This window comes from Haemorhous mexicanus, chromosome 4 (assembly GCF_027477595.1).
Source record: "Haemorhous mexicanus isolate bHaeMex1 chromosome 4, bHaeMex1.pri, whole genome shotgun sequence".
NCBI lineage: Eukaryota > Metazoa > Chordata > Aves > Passeriformes > Fringillidae > Haemorhous > Haemorhous mexicanus.
This window is the reverse complement of record NC_082344.1, coordinates 41,777,912-41,805,218: the sequence shown is the minus strand read 5'-3', so window position 1 is coordinate 41,805,218 and position 27,307 is coordinate 41,777,912. Positions and strand designations below refer to the sequence as shown.

The following is a 27,307-nucleotide window of genomic DNA, read 5'->3' as shown; positions in this document are numbered from 1 at the left end:
ACTGCAGAGCTCCCCAAATTAGTAGGTGCCCTCACAGTGTATTTAACCTATGTTTTTCCAGAGCAAACTCCTAGCAGTGTATGTGTCTGTATGTGCTTCCTCGTGTACATACCCACATGTGGTGCTTCACCATTTTAAGATCCAGTTATTTTGAAAGAGCTTTGAAGAAAGCTAATTTGAGATATGAGGAATCAGAAAAAGAATTGATGCAAGAACTGCTTTAAACCTCTGAACTGCCACTAAGTTCCTGTTTACTGTGACAATGAGGATGTGTACAGAGCAGAGAATTTGCAGTGATTAATGTCTTGTGTTGAATTGTGCTTGTGTGTGTAAACACATATACATATGCACAAAATTGTATTGCTATAAAGATGTTTCTTAGAAGACTGTAAGGGCAATAGTGTTCATTCGTTGTTAGTTCCTGATGATACAGATATATGAGAAGAAGAGAAATGAAGAGTCATTTTATTCTTAAATGTGCTGATACAGGAGGAGGGGGAGAGGCGGGGGGAGAGAGAGAGAGAGAGAGAGAGAGAGAGAGAGAGAGAGAGAAAGACAAGTAATACAGCATAAAGAACCCACAGGCATTTGGGCTTTCCCACTTCAGTAGCAAATAGGGGGAATTATGGGTTGGTGGTCTGCTTCCCCTTAGGAGGACACTCCTCCATCTGTTTTCAGTACAGCCTGTTTCCAATTTAAACACAGATTTCAATACAAACCTCGATTTCTTTACTCCATTTTATATGCAAAGTGAGGCTTATGAATCGGTGTCATTGCTATAAGGGCTCAGACCAAATTTCCCCCCAAAATTCACAGGCTGTTCATTTGAATACCTGCTTACAGTGGTACACAATGGGCAGCTTTGAGAAGAAAAATTGATAATCTTCACGGAAGAGTAATTTGAATGAAATTACACTTGACAGCCTGTCTCCAAGCAAACAAGGAGAGTGAGGGAGCCTTAGCTAAGCTCTGAGGACTTGCCTAAGCCTCTGCTGTTGGAGCTTCCCTGGGAAAAAAAAATCCACACTTTTTCCTACATCTGACTGAAGCTTTTGATTAATTCTCTGTAGCTGTTTCTAGTGAAGAAAGGTAGCCATGGAAGAGAATATGGAAGAGGGGCAAACACAGAAAGGTATTGTGTTAAAATTGCTTTTTCTTTGCATGGAGATAATTATTTTGCTGTTCTTTATTTGCCTTAGCAGCATGCTGTAAGGTTGGGGAATAGATATCTGTATGTGGCAGATGGGGAAAGACATATTATTTTCATATTATTTACTTAATTTTTCTCTCTGCAGGAGCACATAGCATTAAAAGAGTGACTGTCAGCTGATACCTAGTATAAAAAGAATCTAGGTAGCAAATTTTGCATCTATAAGAATAATGTTGCGAGCATTTAATGCAGCCTGCTTTCCAGACCAGCCTTTGTTAATGTTCATTTATTTCACGTTTTCACGCTTGTCTAGCTGGGTCAAGGGAGTCTAGTGTGAACTATGAGAGAGCTACTCACACAATATTTGGAGCTGATTGCAGTTGGATATCTAACATTGTAACCAGTATTTACACCTTGAATGAGAATCCAGACTGAACAAAGACCTGGGGTATATTTTGTATGTATTAGGCAGTATTGCAATTTCCCTCTGCCTTTTTGCCACTTTGGTTTTGTAATGTGTTGCAGCAGATTTGCTATCGTTCCAATATTTGCATGGCATAGATTTGCAGACATTAATTTTGCAGGCTGCAGCTGAAATTGCTTTAGCAAGATGTACACAGCATGTTCAGAGCATTTCTGTTCCACGGCTTCTGAACGAAAACAACTGAATGTTATGGGATATGTTAGCACTTAAAAATCCAATTTAAAGTGACTGTGGACAATTAATTAATGTGTGGATCTTTGGGAGACACAGTGTTTTCAGTCTTTTCACTTAAGTGTTATTCTGTGCAAGAGAAATAACAGTACTGAAAGGAACCAAGGCTTTTTTAATTTTTCTTTACTGCAAGCACAAAGGGTAATCCTAGTGAATATTTGCTATGTTAAATTTTCATTCCTTTCATTTTACATTTTTTTAATTCACTTCCATTCTTTGAGGAGGATATAGGAAGTTGCCAAATATTTTAGCATTAATTGCCTGTAAAGGCATATTTTTCTCCACTGATGCCATATTCTGTTTTTCTGCTCCCTGATCAATCTGCTTCCTACATGTTAATGTCGTGCTTTCTCATTATAAGTGACCCATTTAGACAGAATGCAGCTTTGAATTGTCTATGGTCTTGACTTGATCTAGATGCACAGTATATAGTCATGACAACATTAAAAGAGGATATGTGTGCTCCATGTGTATACATACTTATTTTTATAAATAAATACATCAGTACTTGATTACAGCAGTTTCTTCAGTTGAATTTTATTATTTGTAAATGAAAGATAGAATAGGAAAGTACAGACAGGTCAGTTTTTCTGTTTTGTTTTGGTGTGGTTTTTCTTCCTGAAGGTAAAAATCAATACTTTTACTCTATGATTCAAATTGTTTAGGGTGCTTTACACTTAGAAATAGAACAGATGCTTTTTTAAAAATTCTGAAATGCATTCTTTTGCTTCTTAAAACTAGTAAATTGAACTGTGTGACCAAGAAATCAAAATACGTCATTGCTACCAAATGATGTTGCCTGAAGAAACAGTGTGAAATTCAAAATCCCTAAATTCTTATTAGGGAGAGGGGGTAAAAAAAAACCACAGGGAAAAAAAAAGCCACAGTGAAAAAATTGAATATTTTTTGTATATTGAAAGAATTTGTTATTGATAAACTGTGTCCTCATTGTTCGTATGATAAGCAGTTGAATGACCAATAGCCACTCAAAATGGTGTGATTAATAGTGTGATTACAACAGCTAACACTACTAACCCCCACCCCTATTTAAAATGCCATGTGTTCAGCCTTTTTCCCCTTTAGTGGTACCCAGCTGTCACCACAGACAGTGGCACAAGAATGTTAAGAGCTCACAAATCATATGTATTTTTCCTTATTGGTGTGAAGGGGGATGCTGCTTAATTTCTGTCACCACACCTGTGAACTTGTCATTTCAAGATGTCATGTTCCCTTGTTGGGTTATAACAACTTCTAGAATATATTTGGAGTTTCAAGAAAATTTGCAATTCAGGAGGAAAATCAAAAAATATTTTCTGTTTTGAATTTTTGGAGGTGCTTGACTGTATGATAGGGAAGTATAGGGATGATTATGAAATCCTGGATCTCCTTAAGTTTTGCATTTTGCATTTGAAAAATATTGACTGGTACTAGTATGACATGATAGCTCTCTTTCACAGTTTCTGGGGTCTTTTTGCTTTCATTTAGTGTGATCTTTCTACTCTGTATTTAATTGATATCCACAGGATAGTTCCAGGTCATCCAGACCAATTTTGCTAATTGTAGTGCTCCAGATATATGGTAATTCATATTTTCTACTTTTCATCCTCCTGCCCTCTCGAGTGAAAATGTTTCTTTCTTTCTCTTTTCTGATTTATACAAAATCAATGGGAGTATAAATTGTCAGTGCTTATCAGCTCCTGTGCTTTTCACAGCAGATGCTTTGAACCTCCCACTGAACAGCATTACGTCTTGCTAGCAGCCATGATGGAAGGGAATAACTTCATATTGATGCGTTTCAGAAACACGAGCAAGATAGCTCTAGCAGATTTGGAAGTCTTTTTATTTCTGAGAATTTTATCAAATAAGATATAATTAAGTGCAAACATAATTCTTAACACAGTGGCTCCAAATAATGACCTTTTGCCACAGTCTCTCAACATGCTAATGTTTAATACTTATGATTTCTTTATGTCTGTATCTTGGAAAATTATAAACAGGGAAATACATTCCATTTATTTTTTTTTTGTCTGAAAGTAATGAATTATTAGAAACTCACTTCAAAGTAAGGTTCATCTTCTCCCCTCCCCATTTTTTTTCTATTGGATGCAGAAAGTGTGTTTTCATACTGGCATCACTACCTTTAATATGGTTAAATGAGATAAGGCTGTTGTCCAGCAGTTTTCAAGTATAAGGCTGTAAAAATTGAAACCAATAATAATTTCTATTTATAAATTTCCTGGTTTAAAGTACTGGAAGACTTGTTGTGCCTCCTCCACCCTGTTTTCTTCCCCTTGGTATCCCATTTCCTTTGCTAGGAACTCAGTAAAGTTTGGGAAGGAGGTTTCAAAGGTATTTGCTCTGCAATTATCACTAGCTGTCCAAGAACTGAAAGTGTGTAGGAAGTCTGTCTCAAATGTGAAGTAAATTAACACTAAAATATATTCTAGAAGGTAAAAAGTGATAACATATCAGAAATATCAACTCATTCACAATTTCTGTAACACTTACATTATGCTACATCCTAGACTTCTAACATACTAAGACATTTGACTGCAGATTTGCTGTCTGGAAAACCCAGGGTAACTAAACTGGGTTTATTTTCCAAAAAATATCAGGTCCACTAAAAGGCAGAAATTTCACTGATGTCTTTATGGATGCAGGCTAATTTTGAAAACCTCATGCATAAATTGCATGTGGCAGTGGTAGGTCTCAGCTGTCAGTGTTTGAAAGACAATGATGTCAAACTGATAGCTTTATGATGTGGAGAAAGGTGTATTTCCAGTTCCTGCATTTCAGGTCTTCTCTCTGAGATAACACTAAGACTGCAATGGTGTCCCCAGCCCCAGTTATTCATCCCAATAAAGAACTTTTCAGAGGGCAGGCACGGTAATTTTTTGCACTGTAAGGAACTTGGTACAGGGGAGTGATAGATAATTCTCTCCACAATCTGTTTCAGAAAAAAAGAGAAATGTTCTGGAGCACAGTAAATCATACCATTTGCACTACATGGAAGATGAACTTGACTTTTTAAATGATTCACCCATAACTGCATTTTGCAGTTTGAATTCCTACATAAAATAAACTCTTGGGAATGAATGGAGCATCATGTGTTTGTAGAGCAGCAAATAGGAGGGAGAACCTAATTTTACATAAGTTCTCTTGGCTGTAGTACACCTAATGCAGTTAAGATTTCACCAGTAGGATAGCAAAAAAAAAATCTAGTGTTATTGTGAGTAGAAAGGATTGAATGCCAGAAAAGAATGTTTGGCCTGCATTAGCAATATAAGTGGATCTGCAGCCTATTATCAGAGTTTTTCATTTGTTGTCACAGCATAGCAGTAAAGGACAGCTTTAAGCGGAGTTTTGGAAGAAAATCATAAGGAGACCAGGATGCTATCAGTAAAATGGACACACAGACTCTGCTTCTTCAGCCTTGAGAGGGTAAATTGTATCCTCTTACTTCAGTACTTTTTGGAAAATGGCAGACTGACTTAGTAGGATAGTACAGAGTAGTGAAATGAAATTAAAATTATGAATGAAATTATGTGTTTTATTTCCTATTAAGAAATACCAACAGCTGAACAGTCCAAACACTGCTGACAACCTTTCTAAGTTAGTCTTCTAAATCTTTTTATTTACCTCTAGGAGAGAAGAATTTTCCTTCTTTTTTGACTGTTGTTGCAAAGTTGGTTAAAATAAGAGTGAGGAAATCCCAGTATTTTGCACTTTGATTTTGTTTGGTGACAATACTTGTAAATAAAGCAGAGCAGTTATTTTTTGTTCTTTAGAGTAAATGCCACACTGAGTGACAGCCTTGTATCTTCAGTTAGATCCTTTTTATGTTGTTAGCATTCAAAAGGAACTTGGACATAGTGTTTAAATTTGGCCTTATGAGTAGCAACTAAAGGACATTTGCTGGCTGATGTTCTTCATACAAATCTGGATTTGTAGAGCTTGATTCTTAAAGAAAACATGGTGAGCAGAGGTCAAGCTCTATTTACTTTGGGAATATGTTTTCAACTTAGTAGACTTAGTTCCCAAGCTTGTGTTCAAACTGGATTTTTGCAAGTTGCTTCAGAGTAGAATGGTCTTAACTTTTATCATGTTTATTGTTTCCTGTCCTTACAGGTATGTGTGTTATAATAAGAATATCAGATAAAATACTCACTTAACAAAGTCACTAACAGAGTAAATAAATTTCCTTTGTAATCAATGCTAAATATGGAAATAAATTTTAGCATCTGGCAAACTATCTCACTGTATTTCCTGCTTAATACTCCTTAGTAGTTAATCAATATGGTTTATTAAAGAAAAAGGCAATAACAGTGAATATGAATTTGAAGTTAATTGTTCTAATGCTGTAAGAGTTATTCTCCTTTATGCAGTAACTACAGGCTACCTTACTTAATATTCTTATATAAGGAGCACTGACTCGTGGAGCTGTAATTGGAATATGTTATTATTCAACATATTAGGCTTTTATTCTAAGATAATGATGTAAATAAATTTAGTCTTGCTTGCTTATTTAATCTTTAACATTGAATGTCTCTGTTAATAGTAGAAAACTTTGTATTTCTTACAGGCTCAACATTATACTAGACCTAGGCATGAAAATCCAGCATTAATAGGACGTAATTATGATTTTATATACACTCTTTCAGGGCAAAAACCATTCCAACTGCCCCAAGGCAGATTGAATCCTCAATTCAATGTGTGAAAATTTAAGTCTTCATGGTTATTTTGACACTTGGATGTCAATTTCATAAATAAGCTATAATAAAAAGATTTTTCATAGGAGATGTAAATGCTTGGGAAAAAAGTGTTGAATGTATTTTAAATTATTGATTTACACTAATTAGTGAAAAAATACTGTATCAAAATAGCAATATGAATTTATAAAAAACTTTTTTGACATCTTGTGAAAGTAAAGGCTCACCTTTGGAGAAAAGGGGCTATTCTGGGTTTCCAATTACTCCAAAAAATAGGAAATAGGAAGGACAATACTCTAGAGGTAGCAAAATGAAATTTGATTTAGCTGATTTCTTAGGTTCCTTATAGAGAAGGATTGAGAGATTGTTATACCTAATATACAAATTATTTTCACTTTATATTGTGTCTGTGCAGTCATTTCTGGTAAGTACCTTAAACAGTTTGGCAAGGTGACTTTGTAACCCATTTTAAGTAGCCTGCACTAAAATTCAACATGGAAGAATGGAGGAAATGCTGCTGGCCTCACATAATCATGATGTTTGCTTACTTGATAAAATAGTTTTTACCTATTTTTTCTCTCCATATACTTAGGTGAGAGTATGCTATTTCCTCCCAGTAGTTTTATTTGGAGAACTGAGCAGAAAATGATAAAAAACCCCCCATGTTTTTGGGCTGTTTTGCCTCATATTTTAAACACTGCATATGATTTTTTAAAACCCATGAAAAATATAGGCAGCTGGTAGCCATTAAAAAACAGAATGTAAAAAAGGCAAAGGTGAATATTAATCTTATATGAAATACTTTATTAGCTAATATGCTGTTTGGCAATTCTGTTTCAGGAGAATTTTCAGCCAATTCGAGTGAGTAAAATGCAAAATTCCTGCTAATATCTTATCACATGGCCAATTTCTGAGACAGGCAGCAAGTCCCACATTGATGTGTTGGCACAAATCTTTCTCATGTGGGAGTGGGGAGTTAGAGAGCCTTCAGTTCCACTGTGCAAGGAATGAGGAATAAGTCTTGTCATTTTCTCAGCTGCAGAGGGATCAAACTCAGAACATCAAAATTGAGAGGGTCAAAGATATACACCAAGTAGGAATTAACAAAACTGGGAACTGTTGTGTATGTGTGCTCTAGGGTCTTGTGAAGGAACACCACTGACACAAAAAAATGGCTTATGTATTCTCTTAGCTTGTCCATGGTAACTCTTATACTTCAATACATTAGTCTCAAGAAGGCTAATTTTTATCTTTTACTTTTTTTCCCCTCTAAAATTTTCATCTCCTTCTTACTAGTTATGTAGGAGTTCAGTACTCCTTCCAAAATTTATACTTCAGCCATCTGGAACATTTTTCCAAATAACAGTTGCTGAAATGCAAGCATTACTCTTCTTTTTACACTTACAATGCACCTGACATTTGCACTTGGACACTTTCTGAGGATTTTTTTATTTGGTTCACATAGTGAAAGTTTCATTTTTCTTCCACATTATTCAGCATTGGAATGTCACAATAAATTTACTATCAATTTTTGAATTGAGCAGTGCATTTGCTGAGGTTCTGGTACAAAACTAGACCAACAAAAATGCATTTGCTACACTTTTGGTGTATGAGATTTGGAGAAAGGTTCTACTGCCCTAATTTTAAAAGAACGTAAGGCAAAAATATTTTTTCCCCTCGCTTGTCGGTATCTTCCTATTTGTACCCCAAGAGTGCAGATTTTTTTAAAAATTCCTCTTAAAAAAAAGAAAAAGGGAAAAAAAAAGTAGCTCTTTTTGATTGTTGTTCTGCTTTTCATTTTTATGTAGAAGCATTTTCTTTTCTTTTGCTTTTACTTTTCCATGCCTGGAAGACATGGAAATTAAATTCTGCAGCATTTTAAAATCTCTTCTGGGAACATGTAATAGAAGATGACAAGTGCTGGATGTTTATTAATTAAGTCATAGCTGGTCACATCCTACTTCTCAGGTTGCAGAAGAATGACTTTATCCAGGCAAAATTGGACGTTAAGGAGGAATTTGAAGGAAGAGAGTAGCAGCATAGCTAAGTGATTAGGCAGGGATTGCTCTGCACTAAGGCACAATGAAAAAAATGTTGAGATGATTGATGATTGTGCTGATAGAGGTTCAAGACAGGCAATATGAACGGAAGAAGAAAGGAATAAGCAGTAGAATTTGAAATACCTTTGGAGGGCTTCAGAAGACTGAAATTGATATGGTAATAGGGGAATCATATGATCATTTATGTCAAAACAGACCTCTGAGGTCATCAGGAGCAACCATAAACCTAGCACTGCCAAGTCCACCACTAAACTATGATGGAAGACAATATTAGAGTTGAAAGAACATTTAGGTTTTACATAAGTTAATAGAAACATACATCTTAATGATGTTTTTAAAATAGTGAACATTTATTTTAAGCACGTTTTCTCCCCAGCTAAAGCAGCAACTATGTTCATGGCTACTAATAACACCATAAAATTACTATTCTAATATTGCAGCTGTGGGCAGCTTCTAGCTATTTGAGGCTACAGGTGAGGGCAAAGGGAGAGTAAGTCTGGTTTTATCTTAAAGTGATGAGAGGTAGGAAAGATTCTGTTAGTTGGAAAAGGAAAGTATATCACTTCACATATGTGGAAAGAGTTATCACAATTGACCTGTTGGCCTAGTTTCTGGTGAAGGAAGTTGGTATTGCACCCCCTTGCTTAGCAAGGTGATGTAGCCAGTGTAGGAGGCTCCACAGTGTAGTGGCACCCTCTGCTACTGGTGAATCACTTCAGCTTTCTTTATGTAGTTTGTCAAAGCCTCCCACCCCCTGCTTTCCTACCAAATCATCTCTTACTCTATTAAGATACACGCAATTGTAAGCACCTGGCAAAATGTGAATCTGTTTAAAAGCATTTACAAAACAACCATGGGAAGAGCATGGAGTATATCTTTGCAGTTCTCAAGTGAGGAGCTTTGACCACAGCTAAGAATTTAGGTTTGCTTATTTTTATTCAGGAGTAGATCCTGAGGTTCTGATGCCATGGTTTTGATTGGTACTGCAGGGTGAGATGAGGAAACCCATCCAAACCGAGTACTTATCCCTATGCTTGGATGGCACAAAGCTCTGAGTCTCATCTCTCCTGAAGAAAGCTATTACATACACCCTGTTGTGTTCTCCTTCCATCTGCTACATTGTTTGTTCCCAGTCTCTTTTACCATTATGACTCATCTCACACCATACAACCTTCAAAAGATTTTCGGCTCTGAGGCACTGAAAGTTACTGTCAGTAACATGAATGCTTTGGGAGCATTTGTGAGTTATCTAAGTAACAGTGAAGTCATTCAGTTGAGGATTGCTTTCTTTTTTAGTGAATGGTGATAGACAGGTAAAATTACCTTAACCTGTCCAGTAAATTAATCCTTGCCCTTTGCCACTTAAAAACCGTAATGTGTCCTAGTTTATATGTACTAAGTGATATATATTCAGCAACTCCTTGCTCTTTACTGGTCTGCTTGTTCTGCAACCTCTGTGATGAAAATTTATTTGCAGCCACATTTTCCTGCATAATTTATTTACTATGTTCATGACACAACTTGGAGTTGGGATCTGTTCTCTGAGATGCTTACGTTTGATTTGCTCCCTCTCCAGTGGAGGAGGAGGGGAATGGCTGAGATGAATGTGCTGCTGTCACTTGGACCAGACAAATGCTTCTGTGCCTTACCTGAGTACAGTGTTAAACAGGCCAGGCAGCTGCAATAGGAGAGGATGCAGTATCTGATACTGGGTGTAGTGAGCCCAAATACAGCCTCTCTGTCTGCTGGATTAGTCCATTGAGGAAAACCTTAACTGACCAGATGTCCGTGAAATAATTTTTAATTTTACTGATAATGATGATGATGATAGTAAAATAAAATAATATTTTGAAATCTGCAATAATGTGAAAGAACTTATAAACTCTAAAAAGATAGTGTTTTTCAAAAACATTATAACCAATAAAGAACATGTACTTGAATTTATGGGGGTAACGGGGTGATAAGTCATTGTAAATAGTAACTCAATATGCATAACTGAGGATGAAAGTAAGTGTCTGAAAATGCCTTGAGAAAGGGACCATTGACCACTAGCCACTGTGTTGGTCATGAAGGTATTCAATTATATTATTGAACGTTGTGTTATTGATTTTTAAACTGAGTAGCTTTAGTAAAATGCTTCCTGCTTAAAATGGTTTGCCTTTGTTCATTATTTGTTGATAAACCAGTCCCTTATAGAAAAGGAATTCACATTTCTGGCTGATTGTCGCAAATACAGTGATTTACTTTATTGTGAATTAGTCTATTAGATATATAAAATGCTTTTCCTATTTGTTGTGGTATTTCAATACAGCAGCACAGTTATCTTCAGAGAATTTCTCAGCCTTCTAATTTTTTACTGACACACTGCTTCTGACCAACGTACACTTTTGACATTATAAATAAACATAACCATGATCTCCCCCACCTTTCCTCTTAGTAGGAAGATGGCAGTTCCTTGGAAACACCTGCAGGTTCTCTTTGCAGTTCTCATGCTAGTCAGGTGCCTTATTGCCACGTTACTTAACTAGATGGCTGAACTAGATTAAAATGAAAGAGTGTCTTGTTTTCCAGGTGCTCATATTCAGCTTGACATCTACTCCTCTGAGTCACAAAACGTGTCTACTATTTAGTCTTGACATATTTGCTACCAAATGCATACATTTTGCTGGAAAATTCATAGTTCTGATAGAGCATTAAGGACCCCTTTTATCCACACTGCCTACCAATGTTGTAGAAAAGACTAAGATTTGCTTGTAAGTGCATATATGGCTCTTGATTACTTCCAAAAATTACAGACATCAGTAAATCTGTAAAACTCAAAAATCAATGAGCAAAGCTCTGATTTTGCAAAGACAATCACTGAGGTTGTGGTTCAATCCCTGTATGGGCCATTTACTTAAGAATTGAACTTGATGGTCCTTGTGGTTCCCTTCCAACTAAGAATATTCTGTGCATTTAAATATACATCTTTGATGCCATGCACTGTGGGTAATCCCATTGCTTTTATGCCAATATAAGCAGAAAGGAAGCATATTAATGTCTAAGATTAAGACCTAACAATGCCATGGAGAAATTTGCATGTTGCTGTCAGGTTTTTGGCAGGATATCTGTGAGAAGACATGATGATGCAATTTAAAAGGGTTTGAGGGGAAACTGGAAGGAAGGTTGAATGCAGTTTGCTTATCAGCTGAGGGTTTTTTTGTTTGTATCACATGGTATTACAGTGATTAATATGCTTCGGGTCTCCTGTGGCTGTCTGCAGTTTTTGAAAAAATAATATTCTTCTTAGATGCCTTTTTTTAAAAAGGTTTTTTGTTTGTAGTGTTCTTTTGAATTAGTAGAATTTGGATTTACTCGTGGACAGGGTATACTGGATGTTCTAGTGGTATTGAACAATTTTGCTGCATGTTCTGTTCACATACTTAAGCCAAGATGATCGTCAAATTTACTGTGCAGATGGAATTTTTCCCAAGGCAGGCTACTGGTGACCTTCTTTTTACCTTTTTTACTGCAACATGGTCATGGTCTGCTTTCTAAGATTATCCAGGAGTTTATTTTCATTAAATTCTTGCTTCTAGTACAAGACTAACACTGGTGTTTTCTCTCTTGCTGTCCTCTTGTAACAAAATATAAATGATCTTTGAATGTATGTCTGGACCAGTAAGTTGGTTATTTGCCTGTATTTTTGGGTAGACTGGGGAAGATTTAATAAATCCCTCTGAACTGGACATCTTTTACAAGGTTTTCTTTTATTAAAAGGTTCTGGACTCTGACAATGTCTAGTCTGAGTACTATGCATTTTTTTTCTGAGATTTTTACCATATGAACTGTGCTATTAAAAACTTTAAAGGGAAAAAAGGTACTATTTTCAGCTATGTGTAGAATTTGTGTATCTTCTGTTTTTATGATACCACTTTATTAATATAGATAAAATTAATAAAAAATTATGCTCATCACTATGATGATCTTAAGAATTCAGTAAAAAAAGTATACTTCACCACACCCATGACATGTGGCACAAAGGCCAGAAAATGAAAATTAGTTCCAGCTGTTTGGCAGCATATGGAGGCTACCATTTCTCAAAGATGTTGTCTTTCAATTTCTCCAAATTATTCTAGATTTATGAACATTGTTCACTAGTGAATACACTGGAGTAATTATAACCTAGTGGTGGGTAGGTCTTTTAGGTCAGCTGTGTTTATGCTTGTGGTTCAGACAAGATATTTTTCTCCCCCTCCCCATCTGGTACATTCATCAAATATTTAAGACACAGGGGAACCTGTTAAGGACATTTGGGCTCTTTTATCTGCTTTATGGCTGCATTTATCTAATGGGGACTTTTGCTGTTAATATTTTTTCATTTTGATCTGTTATATATCTATGCCATCTGTATTGTCTGTCCTTCCAGCACATATCCTTCCTTTATTACATGCCATATCCCCTTCTAGATGAGTACATTTACTTTATTACATAATTATTCACAGTACGAACTTTTAAAATCCAGTTTGGACACCACTGAACTGGATTTAGTGATTGTAATATGTGTATTTCAATACTTTAAAGAACCTGTAGCTGGTGGTGGGTGTGTTTTTTGAGTATTACACACAACCAAAGAGCTGAAATACACTTTCCTCAGAGCAGACTAGCTGTGTCCCTGCCTGGGAAGTTACCTCCTAATGCACAGTTATTCCTGCTTGTCTGTCTTGATTTATACCTTTTACTGTTTTATTTTTATTATTATCTTTTAATGTAGACTCAGCTAGATTTGATGTAGCTGCTGCAGTTGCTGTCTTGTCATATCCTCTGGGGTATATTTTTTCTCCTTTGTGTTAATCTTGCCTAAATCACTCCTGATCTTTTTTTTGGTTTTTTTTGACTCCATACTAACTCTGTGTCTCAGGCTGGAAAGATGGACTGTCTCCTGATGGAGGTACAAAAGTACTGCCACCCCAGAATCCCTGATCTGTGACCATTCCTCTAATCTAATACCCTGACAAGGTGATAGACTACAATGTTGTTACAGAATTGTGGTTGTTTTATTTCTAAAGGGAAAATTTTACTAGGCTTTTTGTGGTCCTTCAGGGACAATGAATTACACAATGGCCCAGATGTAACAAGCAATATGTAGCAGTCATTAAACTAAATTATTGCACTCATCCTCACTGTCCTTAATCTGTTAATGTTTTGATTTTTTTTTTCATAACCATCTCAGTGTGATAAACTGTATAATTTAAAAGTTTTCCTACCGAAGTGTGATTAAGAATAATTTGTCTGGGAGTAGAAGTAGGTAGTAATGATGCAGAATTTTTTCAGGTAAGCACAGTCATAAATTCTTTAATAAGTTAAACTAGTAAGTTCTAAAATATAGAACATTTGCATAGAATTAACATAATGAAACAAATTTCTCCTTTGTGAGGGGGTAAACATGTTAGAAACTTCCACAACAATTCATTCACCCTTGTTGGAATATGAAAAACTTTCAATTTTTTTTTAATTTCAATGTTGTTATGTAAAAATAGCGTAATTATTTGCATTTGCTGTGTGCAGTTGCTTTGACTCTTTGTTTTTATTCTTTGTCCATTATGACTCATTTTATGAAATTGTTTGTTTTACCTTTGCTTGGTAGAATTAAGAAAATACCTCTTTTCTTGGTGTCTTTATGGTTATTGAGGTAGAATAGCAGTTGCTCTGTCAGTATCACAGTGTTTATTTTAGTCTCTGAATTAATTTTCTTGGTTGCTAGGCAATTCTACTTCATAGATTTAATGGAAATGACTAATTCAGTGTGCTCTCATTTCATAATAGGCAATCGTTTGCATTTAAACTAAAACTAGGTTTCTCTATGACATAATGTTTGACAAATACTCCTGTCAGTATACAGTTTTATTACTTTAGTGAACAAAATGATAAAATTTCTGTTTACAGTCCTGTATTTCTTGCACAATCCAACAAAGCTGTTGTAAATGTAAAGTATTCAAAAGAGGGAGAATTGGGATTTTACATATATGTAGAGGGCAAGCACTTGCCCTAAGGTCTGACATTTTGGAAATTTTTTTAAGGCATCTTATGGAAATGATTCTCTAGTATGTTTTTAGAGCTGGTATCAGTTGAGTCTTTTACCTCCTCAATGGCAGTGGTGTAATTAATAAGTGCTCTGTATCTCAGTTACTCAGCCTACAGATGTATTCAGAAGATACTGTGTATTAGCAGTACATGGAAGTTCAATAATAGGTATGAATATTCAATGTAATAATAGCCACATTACTAAGGAAAACCTCTCAGCAGCTGGTCATTCTGGAGGTTTTTCATACTGAAAAACATAATGCCTGAGGACAGTTTCTTTCAACTTTAGAGTTTGTTTTCTGCTATTTTGATACTATTCCCATTTAAGGACAAATATGTAGGAAAAGGACTTTAAATGAAGCTTCTTAGGTTCCTCTGTATCAGGGTAGTGCAGAAGTGCAGGCCTCTTTCATTTTGTGGCTACCAGCTATGCTTTCATTTATTCTGAGCTATCATCTGCTGAAGTGCTGTCTTTTAGCTTGTTATCTCCATTTCACTCCTATGTCTCCATGTTGGGGAGCTGCACAGCTTAAAAAGGAATGGAACCCACCCTCTTCTGTAGAAGAATAAAGGATTCTGTGGGCCTGACAGCTGATGGTGTGCTCTGATATTCTCTGGCCTTCTGACATTGGTTCAAGGTTTATCAGTTCACCTTCTTTAGCCCAGAACGTCATTCTGCATGCTTATTTGCTATTTGTTTTCCTTCTCTTTAGTTTATCTTACATTTATATTCCTGACAGTGGCCACCTTGTCATACTGTTAGTGTGCTGAAGACCACAACTGATTTTGTTTATCTATATAGTTTGTGGCTACCAAAACACAAAATTCTAAGTCCAGTTCACAAAGACATAATATTTTGTCAGGATTGGGAATGCTGTATATTTTAATGGTTTTTAATTTAATACACAATCTTTCAGTATCTATTAATACAAAAAATCTCTAGAAAAATCTCCCAGTAGCTATATTACAACTTTAATTGCCACCTAATGGTGGTAAAGCAAGCAATATTGCCATTCTATTTTTGAGCTTTCTAGTTGGATTTGAGAGGAAATATATTTCAAAAATCACACAATTAAAAGTATTTTAAGCTTTTTTTGAAAGGACATAGGAGGAAAAACTTAGATCTCTGAACTGTATTCCTCACAGAAAAAAGTGGTTTTGTTCAGTTTTTTGTTATATTTGAGCTAAAAAGATGGGTGGTTGGTCAGAATACTTGCAGTTGTAATGGTAATGGACACTGGAAGCAAAAAGTGTGCAGGTTTGTATTCAATACATACTTGTGAGACTGTCTCAGTTTTTGTACATGAGAGGTGGAGTATGCAGCCAAGATGAATAAGATGATATTTATGTCAGTGAACTCTCCCAACTCATCTTAATCTATTTTAACATTTAAAGAAAGCAGTGCTGAGATGATAGTTTTCTGTTTGTGGAACTGGGTTATGAAACTCCTGCAACAGAAGCATGAAAATGTTAATGTGAGTGAAAGCAAACCTCTAGGGAAAATGAAATAAATTTCTTAATGAATTTACTCCGTGTCCCTGGCTCCATGAGGCAGAACACTTACTTGGATAAACTGGTTGCCAAAGAAATCTCTTTAGTGTACTGACTTTGCAAAATACCAACAATTGCCTTTCAACAAATGGGATAATGGGAAAAACCTTCAAAAATCAAGTCAAAGACCTTCAGGTAGTTTCAGCAGTGTGCCTCATCCGTAGGGATGAGTAGACATGAATTCTCTTTTTATGGGGATATTAGGAAAAGGTTTTTCACCCAGAGGGTGGTTGGGCACTGGAACAGGTTCCCCAGGGAAGTGGTCACAGCACAAAGCTTGATACAGTTCAAAAAGCATTTGGACAATGCTCTCTGGTACATGGTGTGACTCTTGGGGGCAGAAGTTGGACTTTGATGGTCCCTGTGGGTCCTTCCAGCTCTGGATATCCTATGATTTTATGATTCTCAGTAAGAGTACAAAATTACAAAAAGAAAATATGTCGTAGCAATAATTTCCATCATGCTTGGTAATTCTGAGGAATGAAATTGTTATAAAATAGTGAAGGTATTAAAAGTTATGTTATTGGATTAAAAAGTAAGCTCTCCTTTCAGCCAGTAATTCATAAGTTACTCCATTAGAGATAATGTTTTGTGAAATTACTGGGACATCATCTAAGATTCTGGACTGAGATATGGAATATCTGAAACAGATAATTTGTATCATTTACATTTTCCAGTTTGATTTTCAGAAATTACTGCAAAATGATTTGGGACCCTGAAAAATCTTGCTGTAATTCACTGTGTCTGGATTTCCCATTTGTGAAAAGCAATATGGGACATACATAAACTTTCATTTCTTCCACTCATTCTGATTTGTTTATTACTTTAATTGGTGGTAGTATTTACAATTCTACAATGCGATCTCAGTTGAGTCATCTAGATATTAAAGCAAGATGAAGTATGCTAGGGAATACTTACTAATCTGTAAATAAAATAAATTGCAGGCACTCGATGTTCTTTGCTAGTAAGGGTGAAATGCAGTGTAATTGAGGATTCTTTCCTGTCTCACCTTAATTCCTAATCAAACATTTTATTTAAATGAACAAACCTGAAGGAGTTGCATTCATTATACATATGGCATATGTGTTGTTAAAATGAAGAGTGACAGACCTTTGATTTTTAACTGAGACATAATGTAAGTCAGAGTGCTGAGATATACATATGGTGGATGTCGGTACAGCATGCCAAAGGAAGGAACAGTTCAGAAAGTTGTTAACTTCATTCCCTTCAAAAAACCTGAATTTCTTAGTGATTATAATATGTGCTATGGAAAGTTCAGAATGGATGTGTCTCTACTAGCCATTAGTGCCTTTTTTACCTCACTTTACAGAAATGGTACCCAACAGAGACAAGTTAGCCTGTGTTTGCTTGTTTGTTTAAAAAAATTTACATTTTCTTCTGGTGAATGGCTATTTTTCTTTAGGAAGGTGACTGCAACATTTCCAGCTACTGAAATGATGACAAAATTTGTTCTGTCTTTGGCAGCAAAAAATATAGACTTTGTATTATCAGCACATCATGGAGTATAAACCCAAAAACCCCCAAAGAAAATTTCAGGCTGAAAATTAACAGGCCTAACTCTTAACAGAAATATACTCAAAATACTGTTTCTTAAATGTGTCTGCTTTCTTTGAATATATTTGGTATACAGCCCATGCAAAGAGAGCCTCTGAGCATCTTCCTGCATGTGCGTGTGACGTGGTCCCATCACGTCGCATCCAGTCTCTCCCCAAAACTGTAAGCACCACCATCTAATTTTTCTTAGTGGAAGAAAGCATTGTGGGGAGCTCTACACTGTTATAGCAAGATTTATGTCTGCTATTCAAGCTATCTTGTTTAAATTTTGTTTATAACCCCTCCTTTAAGACTGCTGTCTGTTAAAAAGATGTACAATTAAATTAATTGCAGAAATAACCAGTCTTCTGCATCCCTTGCTTTGTTGCAAGTTTGAAGTCCTCTTTAAAAGCAGCTCCAAAAATCCTGTGATATGAACAAAATCTCAGCAGTTTCATTACAAAAACAAATTTCTGGCCTTACTGGCTTCAATAAAAAAAATTCCTTAAAATAGCATTTATTATATATTTCATCAATAGCATAGGGATTATGTGGAGGCTCTGACAATGCTGGTAACACTTTTGGTTTTAATTTACTTGCTTCCAAAGAATTTGAAAGGTTGGTTGGTTCTATTTTCTTTCTTTCTTTTTTTTTTTTTCTGTGATAACTATGAGTATTCTTCAGCCTTTGGTATTTCAGTTTTAATGTCAAAGCACATGATGGACCTAGTGTTTGCCACTAATGCGTTGAATAACATTGAAGAGCAGTTCTGCCCTCAGACAACAAATGTTGCATTTAGAATGACTGAAAGCAATGTCAGACTATTACAGGCTTCCCTAGATATATAAAAGTAGGCAGAAAGGACTTATTGCTATTCAAAAAAATAAAGTGTAGAATACAAAGTTTTCTGGAGTATAGACCGTCTAGTATGTAGGTTGGGAAAAAATGGATGAAACTTTATCTTCAATATCCAGTCAGAAACTGTAGTAGTACAGTTAGCTTGCTAGAGAGGATTAATGATAATACTAGGTCAGTCCATATTTGCAATTGCTTCCAGTCTTTTTTTCAAACATGAAGTATTCAAAGGAAAGATTTGCATTAATTTTTTACAAATTTGATACTAACTTATGAAAATGCATTTATGAATTCAAACATTATAGAAAAATATTTTTCTCTTCATAATTCTATCTAGTCTTATGGCAGTTTCTTAAGAAGTTTGAAGTTTGTTTTTTTTTTTAAATTTCTGTTAATAAATGTAGTGCTTTCTTTATATTGTGACATGCTGTTGTGTTTTAAGCCATCCAGCAGCCATGCCCCACACAGCTGTTCACTCTGTTCCCCCAGCAGTGGGATCAGGGAAAGCCAAAACCAGAGAACTCATGGGTTGAGATGAAGGCAGTTTAATAGGGAGAGCAAAAGGCATGTACACAAGGAAAACAAAACCAGAAATTAATTCACTACTTCCCATGGGCAGGCAGACATTCAGCCATCTCCAGGAGAACATGCATAGCCGTGACTTGAAAAAACAAACACCATCATTCCAAACATCCCTCCCTTCCTTGATTTTCCCTACTTTATATACTGAGCATGATGCCAAATGGTCTGGAATAACCCTTTGGTCAGTTTGGGTCATGTGTCCTGGCTGTGTCCCCTCCCAGCCTCCCATTCATCCCCCACTTCCTCCCCAGCATGGCAGACTGAGAAAAGGCCTTGGCTCTGTGCAACCCCTGCTCAGTGAAAACAAAAACATCTCCACATTGTCAAACCTGTGTTCAGCACAAATCCAAAACACAGCCCATGCCAGTTGAAGAAAACCAGCTCTGATCTGCCCAAAACCAGAATAAATATATAGAAAAGATTTTGCCCATAATAAACACTGCTATTTGTGGGGGAGAGATATACTGGTGGAAAAGGCAGTAAATTTAGAGTGGTTTGGTTTAGTCATGAAACAGTGCTTTTCTGAGTCCCAATTAGAGACAGGTGAAGTAGTACCAAAAGAATAGGAAAATAATGTAATTTGGGTCTGAAATCTGGGGCTTATAGTCGTAGTAGGTTGTACTAGCATGCAATAACTATTTTGGTTTTTTGATAAAACTATACTGTAGTTGTTAGAAGAGCAGAGTATATAATGTTCTGAAAAATGGTTTTGTTTTCTCGGTTCTGAGAAACAAATTCCTGTAAATGATGATGAACAGACCTTCAAGAATATATTTTGAGAAAAAAGTGTGACTTTCTTAGAATATTTACTTTTGTTGTGCAGCAAGCGTTGGGCCATCATTCAGATCATGAAGCAAAACAGACCCATAAATTTCCTGTGCTGGCAGCAGGGGTAGAGCACAGTTGTATGTTGGTATTTCTCCCCAGGAGAAATTAGGAAAGAGGAAAATGGAAAGCAATTGCAGCTTTCTCATGCTCCACTGTTCAGCAAAGCCAGGTAGGTCTGAGGGTGAACTAGTCTGGAAGAAATGAATGATTACCAATATTCATTACCACTGGAGAATGAAAGAACAACAAGAGAATGAAAAGGACTTTCAGTATGAAGGAATTTTGAACAGCTATGCAGCACATAAGGTGTCTGTTGCCTGAAGTTGTGTGCCACATCTGCTTAGATTTTCAAAATCTCCAAGGACTAAGTGATAATGTTTAAATGAAAATATCAGTCTTAATGTCATAAAAAAATGAGACATCTTGAAAATGTGACGAGGATGTATTCTGAAAGCTCTGGAACCAAAATAAAAAGGTGAAACAATAGAAGACCTGTTAAAAAAAAACAAACAAGAAAGAAAACAAATAAAGAAAACACAAACACCTACTCACAAGGCAAAAACAAGGCCCCAGACTTGTTTTAAGTGTTATGTGGAGGCCTGATTTTCAAGTCAGGCCTCGCTAACAGTTGATGACAATTAATGTAGTCCTGTGCAGTTTACTGTTTTATGACAGTAAGGCTAGCTCTCCTTTAGCAGCCTCTTTAATTTGAATAATGAATTTCCTTTCTCCTAAAGCAGATGATAACAGGGCTACTAAGGAGATGTAATTAGAGTTTCTTTGTCTAAGGATGCAGTAGGATGCAGTAGGTGGGTAGAGACTTAGTGTGTAGTGTTAGGTGCAGATCTGCACTCACAGGAGCTGGATAGTGGAATACATCTGATGGGCCACAGACAGGACTGTATGGTCTTACTTGGAGTGAGAGGGTGGATAGCTGCTGGGATTGCCAATGGCCAGCAAATTAGCTAACTACAGGTTGCAAAGGTTTAATGTACAGAGGGAATTTTTAGGACAGGAGGGTCACCATCCTTTATTCTGTGTTTAGGGAATATGATATCATACCTGCATAATATTTTGCTCCTCCTACTTGAAGCAAGAAGCTGAGGGAAGAAAACCAAAATCACTTTTCAGCTAGAAGGAGTTTTTGCAGCAGTGATGTTGGATCTGTGCAAAGCTGTCGGGGCGGCATTGGCACTGAGAATTTAGCCAGAGAGGAAGCTTCCAGGACTGAAGCAATTCCCCCAGGCAACAGAAGAAAGCAGACAGAAAATGCTGTGCCTGCTCCTGGCTGCAGAATTCCCACAAACTCTTAGTTCTGTATCACAGAATCACAGAATAGGCTGAGTTGGAAGGGACCCTCAAGGATCATCAAGCCCAACTCATTGTCCTGCACAGGACAGCCCCAAGAATCACACCATGGGCTTGAGAGCATTGACCAAATGTTTCTTGAACTCTGTCAGCTTTGGTGCTGTGACCACTTCCCTGGAGAGCCTGTTCCAGTGTCCAACAGGTGATGCTATGCCTGATGCACCCACGACATGGCTGACACTCCTGGCTGCCAGGGCACAATAAGTCAGGTTCAGCTTGTTGCCAACCAAGACCTCTTGGTTTCTTTCTACATCACTGCTTTCCAGTGTCTCATTCCCCAGTCTGTACTGTACATACAGGGCTGCCTCATCCCAGGTGCAGAATCTGCTGCTTCCCCTTGTTGTACTTCCTGTGGCTGGAGATTTCCCAGTCTTCTACTTTACCCAGGGCTCTTTGCAGGGCCTCCCTGCCAGCAGCTCCTCCCTGTTTCCTGTAATCTGTGAACTTGCTCAGTATCCCTTCTGCATTCAAGTCATTTGTGAAGATGTTGAAGAGCACAGGGCTGAGGATGGAGCCCTGCAGAACCCCACTGGTGACAGGTCCCCATCTGATGTCACCCCCCTCACTGTAACCCTTTGTGCCCGACCTGTGAGCCAGTTGCTCACCAACCACAGGATGTGTTTATCCAGCTGTGTGCTGGGCTTTTTGTCCAGAAGGGTCCTCTGAGAGACAGTATCTAAAGCCTTACTGAAATCCAAAAAGATCACATCAGCTGGCTTCTCTTCATCAACTGGTGGGTTATCTTGTCATAAAAAGAAATAGGATTTGATAAACAGGACTTTCCTCTCATGAAGCCATGGTGGCTGTGACTGAGGACTGTGTTGTCTTTCAGGTGTTTTTCAATATCTCCCAGAATAACCCTCTTCATAACTTTAGTAGGCACTGAAGTGAGACTTGCAGGCCTCTAGTGGGGTTTTCTTTCTCTCCCTTCTTGAAAACTGGGACAATGTTTGCCAGTTTCCAGTCAGCTGGGACCTTTATGGATTCCCAAGACTACTCAAAATCATCCACAGAGGTTTTGTGAAGACATCAGCCAGCTCTGCCAGGATTCTGGAATGAATCCCATCAGACTCCTTAGATTTGCAGGGATGCAGCTGGAGAAGCAGATCCTGCACCATTTCAGGGTCAGCTGGGAGTTGATCATTCTCACAGTCATGGTTCTCTAGCTATCTAGTATCACCATCTAGGTTGCAGTGCTGCATAGGGTGTGCCCATTAATTTTGATTTAAAAAGTTATATAAAAACATCACCTTACTTTGAGCAGCAGCTTTAGCATAGTCCACTGCTAAGGCTGCTCTTTGGTGATACTTGCCAAAAGCTCAGTGCAATATGTGCCATGAATCACAGAATGTTCCTCTAGCACAAAAGATTGAATTCTCTCATTTTTGCTGCCCTCAGTCTTTGGCTTTGGGAAATGCATTTTGCAGTGGTTTCTCATGGAGATGGGGAGCAGTGGACTGAGATCTGCTGGGAGATTTCCCTAAGCTGCTAATTAGGAGGAAAGGCCAGACTTGTGCAAGGGAGGACTACCCAACAGCATCTAGCAGAGTCTGATTTTTCCCTTGCAGATGTGGTTTGAAAAGTGGAGAGAAAGCTGAGGCAGTACTTTCTCCCAGTTTGAATTGACAGCATTTGGAAAGCTTCACTTGCAGAGAGGCAAGAATGTTGAAATCATTCTCACAACGACTCTTAAGGATGTGTTGAGGAGACGCCTACTTTTAGTCGCTGGTGGATGCAAAGCAGATTACTTGGTGTGGGGAGCAGAGGGGAACTGGAAGGTTGAAGTGTCCTGCAATCAAGAACAGCAGACTGGGCTGTAAGAATTCTCATGGAGTTTCAAGGAATTGGAAATCATGGAGAGCATTTGGTAAACAGATATTCCCTCTTCACAAGGGCGCCATAGGGTTTCCATAAGATGCAGTCAGTTCAGGATGATTCTTTCTATGTCCTGGTTTGCAGAGATGCAGGAGAAGCTGTGCTATGGCCCAGCAGACCTGGGCTGTATCCCTGACAGCATTTGTTCTACAGACACAGCAAATCTCTGTGTATGTGTGTGTATCACAAATGTCATGGAACAAGTCTAAAGGAATTTTTAGGAATGCTTCAAAGAGCACATATCTGAGAGTATGCCTGTCCCATTGCCATTTTCAAGTCCCTCCTGTAAATCCTAAAAGAAATCTTAAAATTGTTCAAAGAAAAGCTTGCTGGATTTCCCACCCCCAAGGGAGAATTAATATATTTTCCTTTAACTTCACTCTTTGGAATAGTGTGAGATATTTTGGCTGTAACTTTAGAGATTTCAGCCTGGAGGGACACCATGCAGAGCCAAATGCATCCTCAATAATTGATTTTGGAAAATTAGTAAATACAAACAGTGTTTTACATTGGAAAATATTGGCATAATAATGCAAGTTACTACATATGAGAGAAGTCATATAGTAGTATGGAAAAGGGGAAAGGAGTGGAACAAGAAAATCAACACAGCTGTGTATCTCTATTACTGGTATGTAGTATCTCTGAAGAATGAGAGTTTATGGATTTGATAAAATATGTATTGCTTAAAGAATTTAACTTCTGTGGTTTTATAATCTTCTGATATTTTTAACAGCAAATGCAGACATTAATTAGACTGTGTATGGAACAAGACAAGATCATAAACAAAGATAAACATCCTGGGAGATAGAAAGGAGTGCCCCTGTGTTCCTTTTGCATGGCATAGTGGCATGGGCCCAGGGAGCCTTTTAAAGAGATGAGGAATTTGGGATTTAATTTTGTGGAAAGAGACAAAGCTGGAAGAGCCCAGAGGAAGGACTGGGTGATCAGTAGTGTGGAATATAAAGAATGTGCATGGGAAAGGGCTGGAAGAAAAAGGCTGGTGTGTGGTTCCCCATATCTCCAAACTAACCAAATTATTAGGCAATACTGCAGGGATATCATATAAAATCTAGAATTGAAATTTTTACCACTCACCGATGCTGACATTTTTAGAATAAAGTTTTCACCTTCAAGATTAACTGGTACCAGTAATCTCATACAGGCATAAGGAATGTTTGTCCCCCTCCACACCTCCTGAAAATAATATTTTAAAAAATATCATACAGAAACTATGGGAGTCTGCAAGCCTCAGAGGTTTGGAAATACCAGTTTCAGGATGTGAAGCAATACCCACTCTTAGGTGTTAATTAGAAAGGTATTTCTGCAAGGGGTAGGTGATGGAGAAACAATCCAAACCAAGAATTTTGGTAATATCTAATTGCTGCAATATGGGTTCATACAGCCAGGCAACTAATCGAAATATACAAAATATTAAGAGTAAACATATAAATAAACCTTCATTGGATTAAAAAAGAGCCTTTTCTACAGATACTGCAGAAGGCTGCAGCTATTTTTTGCTCACTGCATGGTTCCTCAGATAATTCCATTTGGTAACTGGTGACACATGCATTTAAAAAAAAAATGCTGACTTTCATTTAAAGTGACAGGGTAATATTGCTAAGAAACTGAAGAATGTAGGTAAACATGTATTAAACATACATTTTTCGCATTTGGCAATATACCATTATGTATATTTAGTTCTCTTGGTAGTTGCCAGCCTTTTAAAGCAAATTATTTATGTTTGAATAATCTATTTGCAGAGAATGAAAAGAACAGAAGGAAACTGGGAATTGAAGGAAGGGGGAAGATTTTGAATATGCCTACAATAATATATTTGTAAAGGAGAAGAACTGAATGGGAAACCTGTAACTAGCCTGCACATAGTTAATTTTTAAATATAAATCCATGATCTAACTGTCTTGCAGAAATCACTGTGGGGGTTTTTGTAACGATTTGCTCCTACCATAACCATCTGTACAAATATATTCTAAATTAACCATTGCATTCTTACAGCTTGAAAGAAGGTTTTCAGGTCTTAATTCTACTCAGCTCTAGCCAAGAATTCAATACACAAAAGCTATTTCCTTCCAAATACTCTTATGGCAATATTTGTTTTGTGAACCTGGTTAAAAAAATAAATACACAAATAATGAATACAGATTATCATGGTAGAAGTTTCTCCTTTAAAGCAACAAATATATGGGAGGATTAAAACATATTACTGTTAACTCTGTTTATAGCATTCTGGCTATTCAAACTGACAAAGATTTTTTTCCAGACATCTTTGTAGTTCAGTCCCTGGGATTTAATCTCTGTAATGTGTTACACTCACTATTGTCCCAGTGAATTTGTTGACAGACAGTAAGTGGGTCACTGCATTGAAATGCCCGATGTAAGCCCCGAGTTCTCTCTTTGCGTTGGCAAGGCAACGGCAGTGGTCCAGGAATCATGCGCAGAGCAGGCTCCCAGCCTGCTGCTCTCACGGGGTCTTGCTGGAGGGCAGGGAGGAAAAATCCCTTGGATGCTGAAACAGGCAGTGGATTCTTCCCCCCTTTTTTAATGTGTCTATTGTTTTTGATGGTGGGAGGGACAGAAATGCGAACTTACAAATTAAATTAAGCAGTGCACAGCACTTCACTCCGTGTTCTGCGTTCTATGTTGCTTTGTTCTAAAGTCTTTGGATATTGTTTAGTTGGGTGGGATTGAATACATTATACATCAGTCAGACCTAGTTGTTCTAATGTATAACACAAGAAAGATAAATATTTCATAACTGCTTTAGATCTTGCAATGGTTTGTCATTTTCTCCTCTGCTCTTCCACGGCTCCCGAAAACAAGAAAAACTGACAAAGTGCTTTTTACTATGAGTCTATAAAGAAGCAAAATTTCATGTGTTGTAATCCTCATGTATGCTAACATTCAAAAAACATCTGCAATAATTAAATAATTATTTAATTAAATCATTAAATAACAACTTTTTGAAATGTAGTCTGATCACAGAGAAAACTTGAATCTGAACATCCACAAGTTCATAGTAATTGTTGATCCAATGAACTGATTCCTACAGTTGACACTGACCACCAGTATGTTACCATTAAAATGGGAAGAAAAGGGATGTGAAGGGAAAACGAAGGAATTTTGTAATTGCATTTCCCACTGCCCACATCACAGCATCAATGAAAACCCTGCATCTGGAGGAAACAGCTTTGTTACTGACAATGCCATGGACTGCATGTTCATTTGCTTCACTCGAGCAGCTGATGACTGGAAGAGGTATGGACTTAGGCAAAACCATCTATTTCTGTAAAATAAAGAGTTGTACAGGGCTGAGGACATGTAAGGTTCTGTAGTTTCAAAATCTTTTTACCTAAAACCGATATTCAGGTAGGAATTCCTAAGAGTAGTTTTCTCCTGAAAGCAGCTACAGAAGTAGGAACAGTAGCAACAGCCAGCTCTATGTTGCCATTCATGCTAAGCTAATGTAGGGAGCCAGGCTTCAATGTATCTTTCACAGAGTTTTCAGCTAATCAAAAAAATCCCTAAAAATGACAGTGTTATAATGCTGCACATGTGGACTTGAAAGCACATCACTTTTGTCACCTTCATAACTCATATGCTTCCTGTCCTTGACTGATCAAAAGAAATTACTTCTTCTGGCGAGTAAACCCTCATTGCATGGTAAATATTTCATACTTCATGTTTTGGGCCTGCAGGTGATTCATAAGTACCAGTAAAAATACGTTTTGGAAACTGTCTTATACACAAGCAAAAATTCAAACTACTTAGGAATTTCAGAATGGGTTTTGAAAGTATTTCTAAGTAAATGGCCTAATAAAAAATGGCACCCTGGACAAATAAGAAGGAGGAAAGCTCCAACACAAAATAGCTGAAAGTAGAAGGTGGGAAAATTAGTTATAGAAGTCATTCAAGTTTAAATCTGAGGCTAGATGAACGCTGAGTCATGATCTGGTGCAATGCCTTCTAATGCTCTCTGAAG

At 37.1% G+C, this 27,307-nt stretch overlaps 1 protein-coding gene across 1 annotated transcript in view; it reads left to right on the top strand.

Moving 5' to 3' along the window:
- Window positions 1-591: 591 nt before the first annotated feature.
- The window catches only part of GPM6A (glycoprotein M6A), a 114,920-nt gene continuing 88,204 nt past the window's right edge, over window positions 592-27,307 (top strand). Inside the window, exon 1 of the mRNA XM_059844560.1 lies at window positions 592-1,132. Coding sequence (XP_059700543.1) covers window positions 1,096-1,132 — 37 coding nt within the window. The 5' untranslated portion in view covers window positions 592-1,095. The remainder of the gene's footprint in view (window positions 1,133-27,307) is intronic.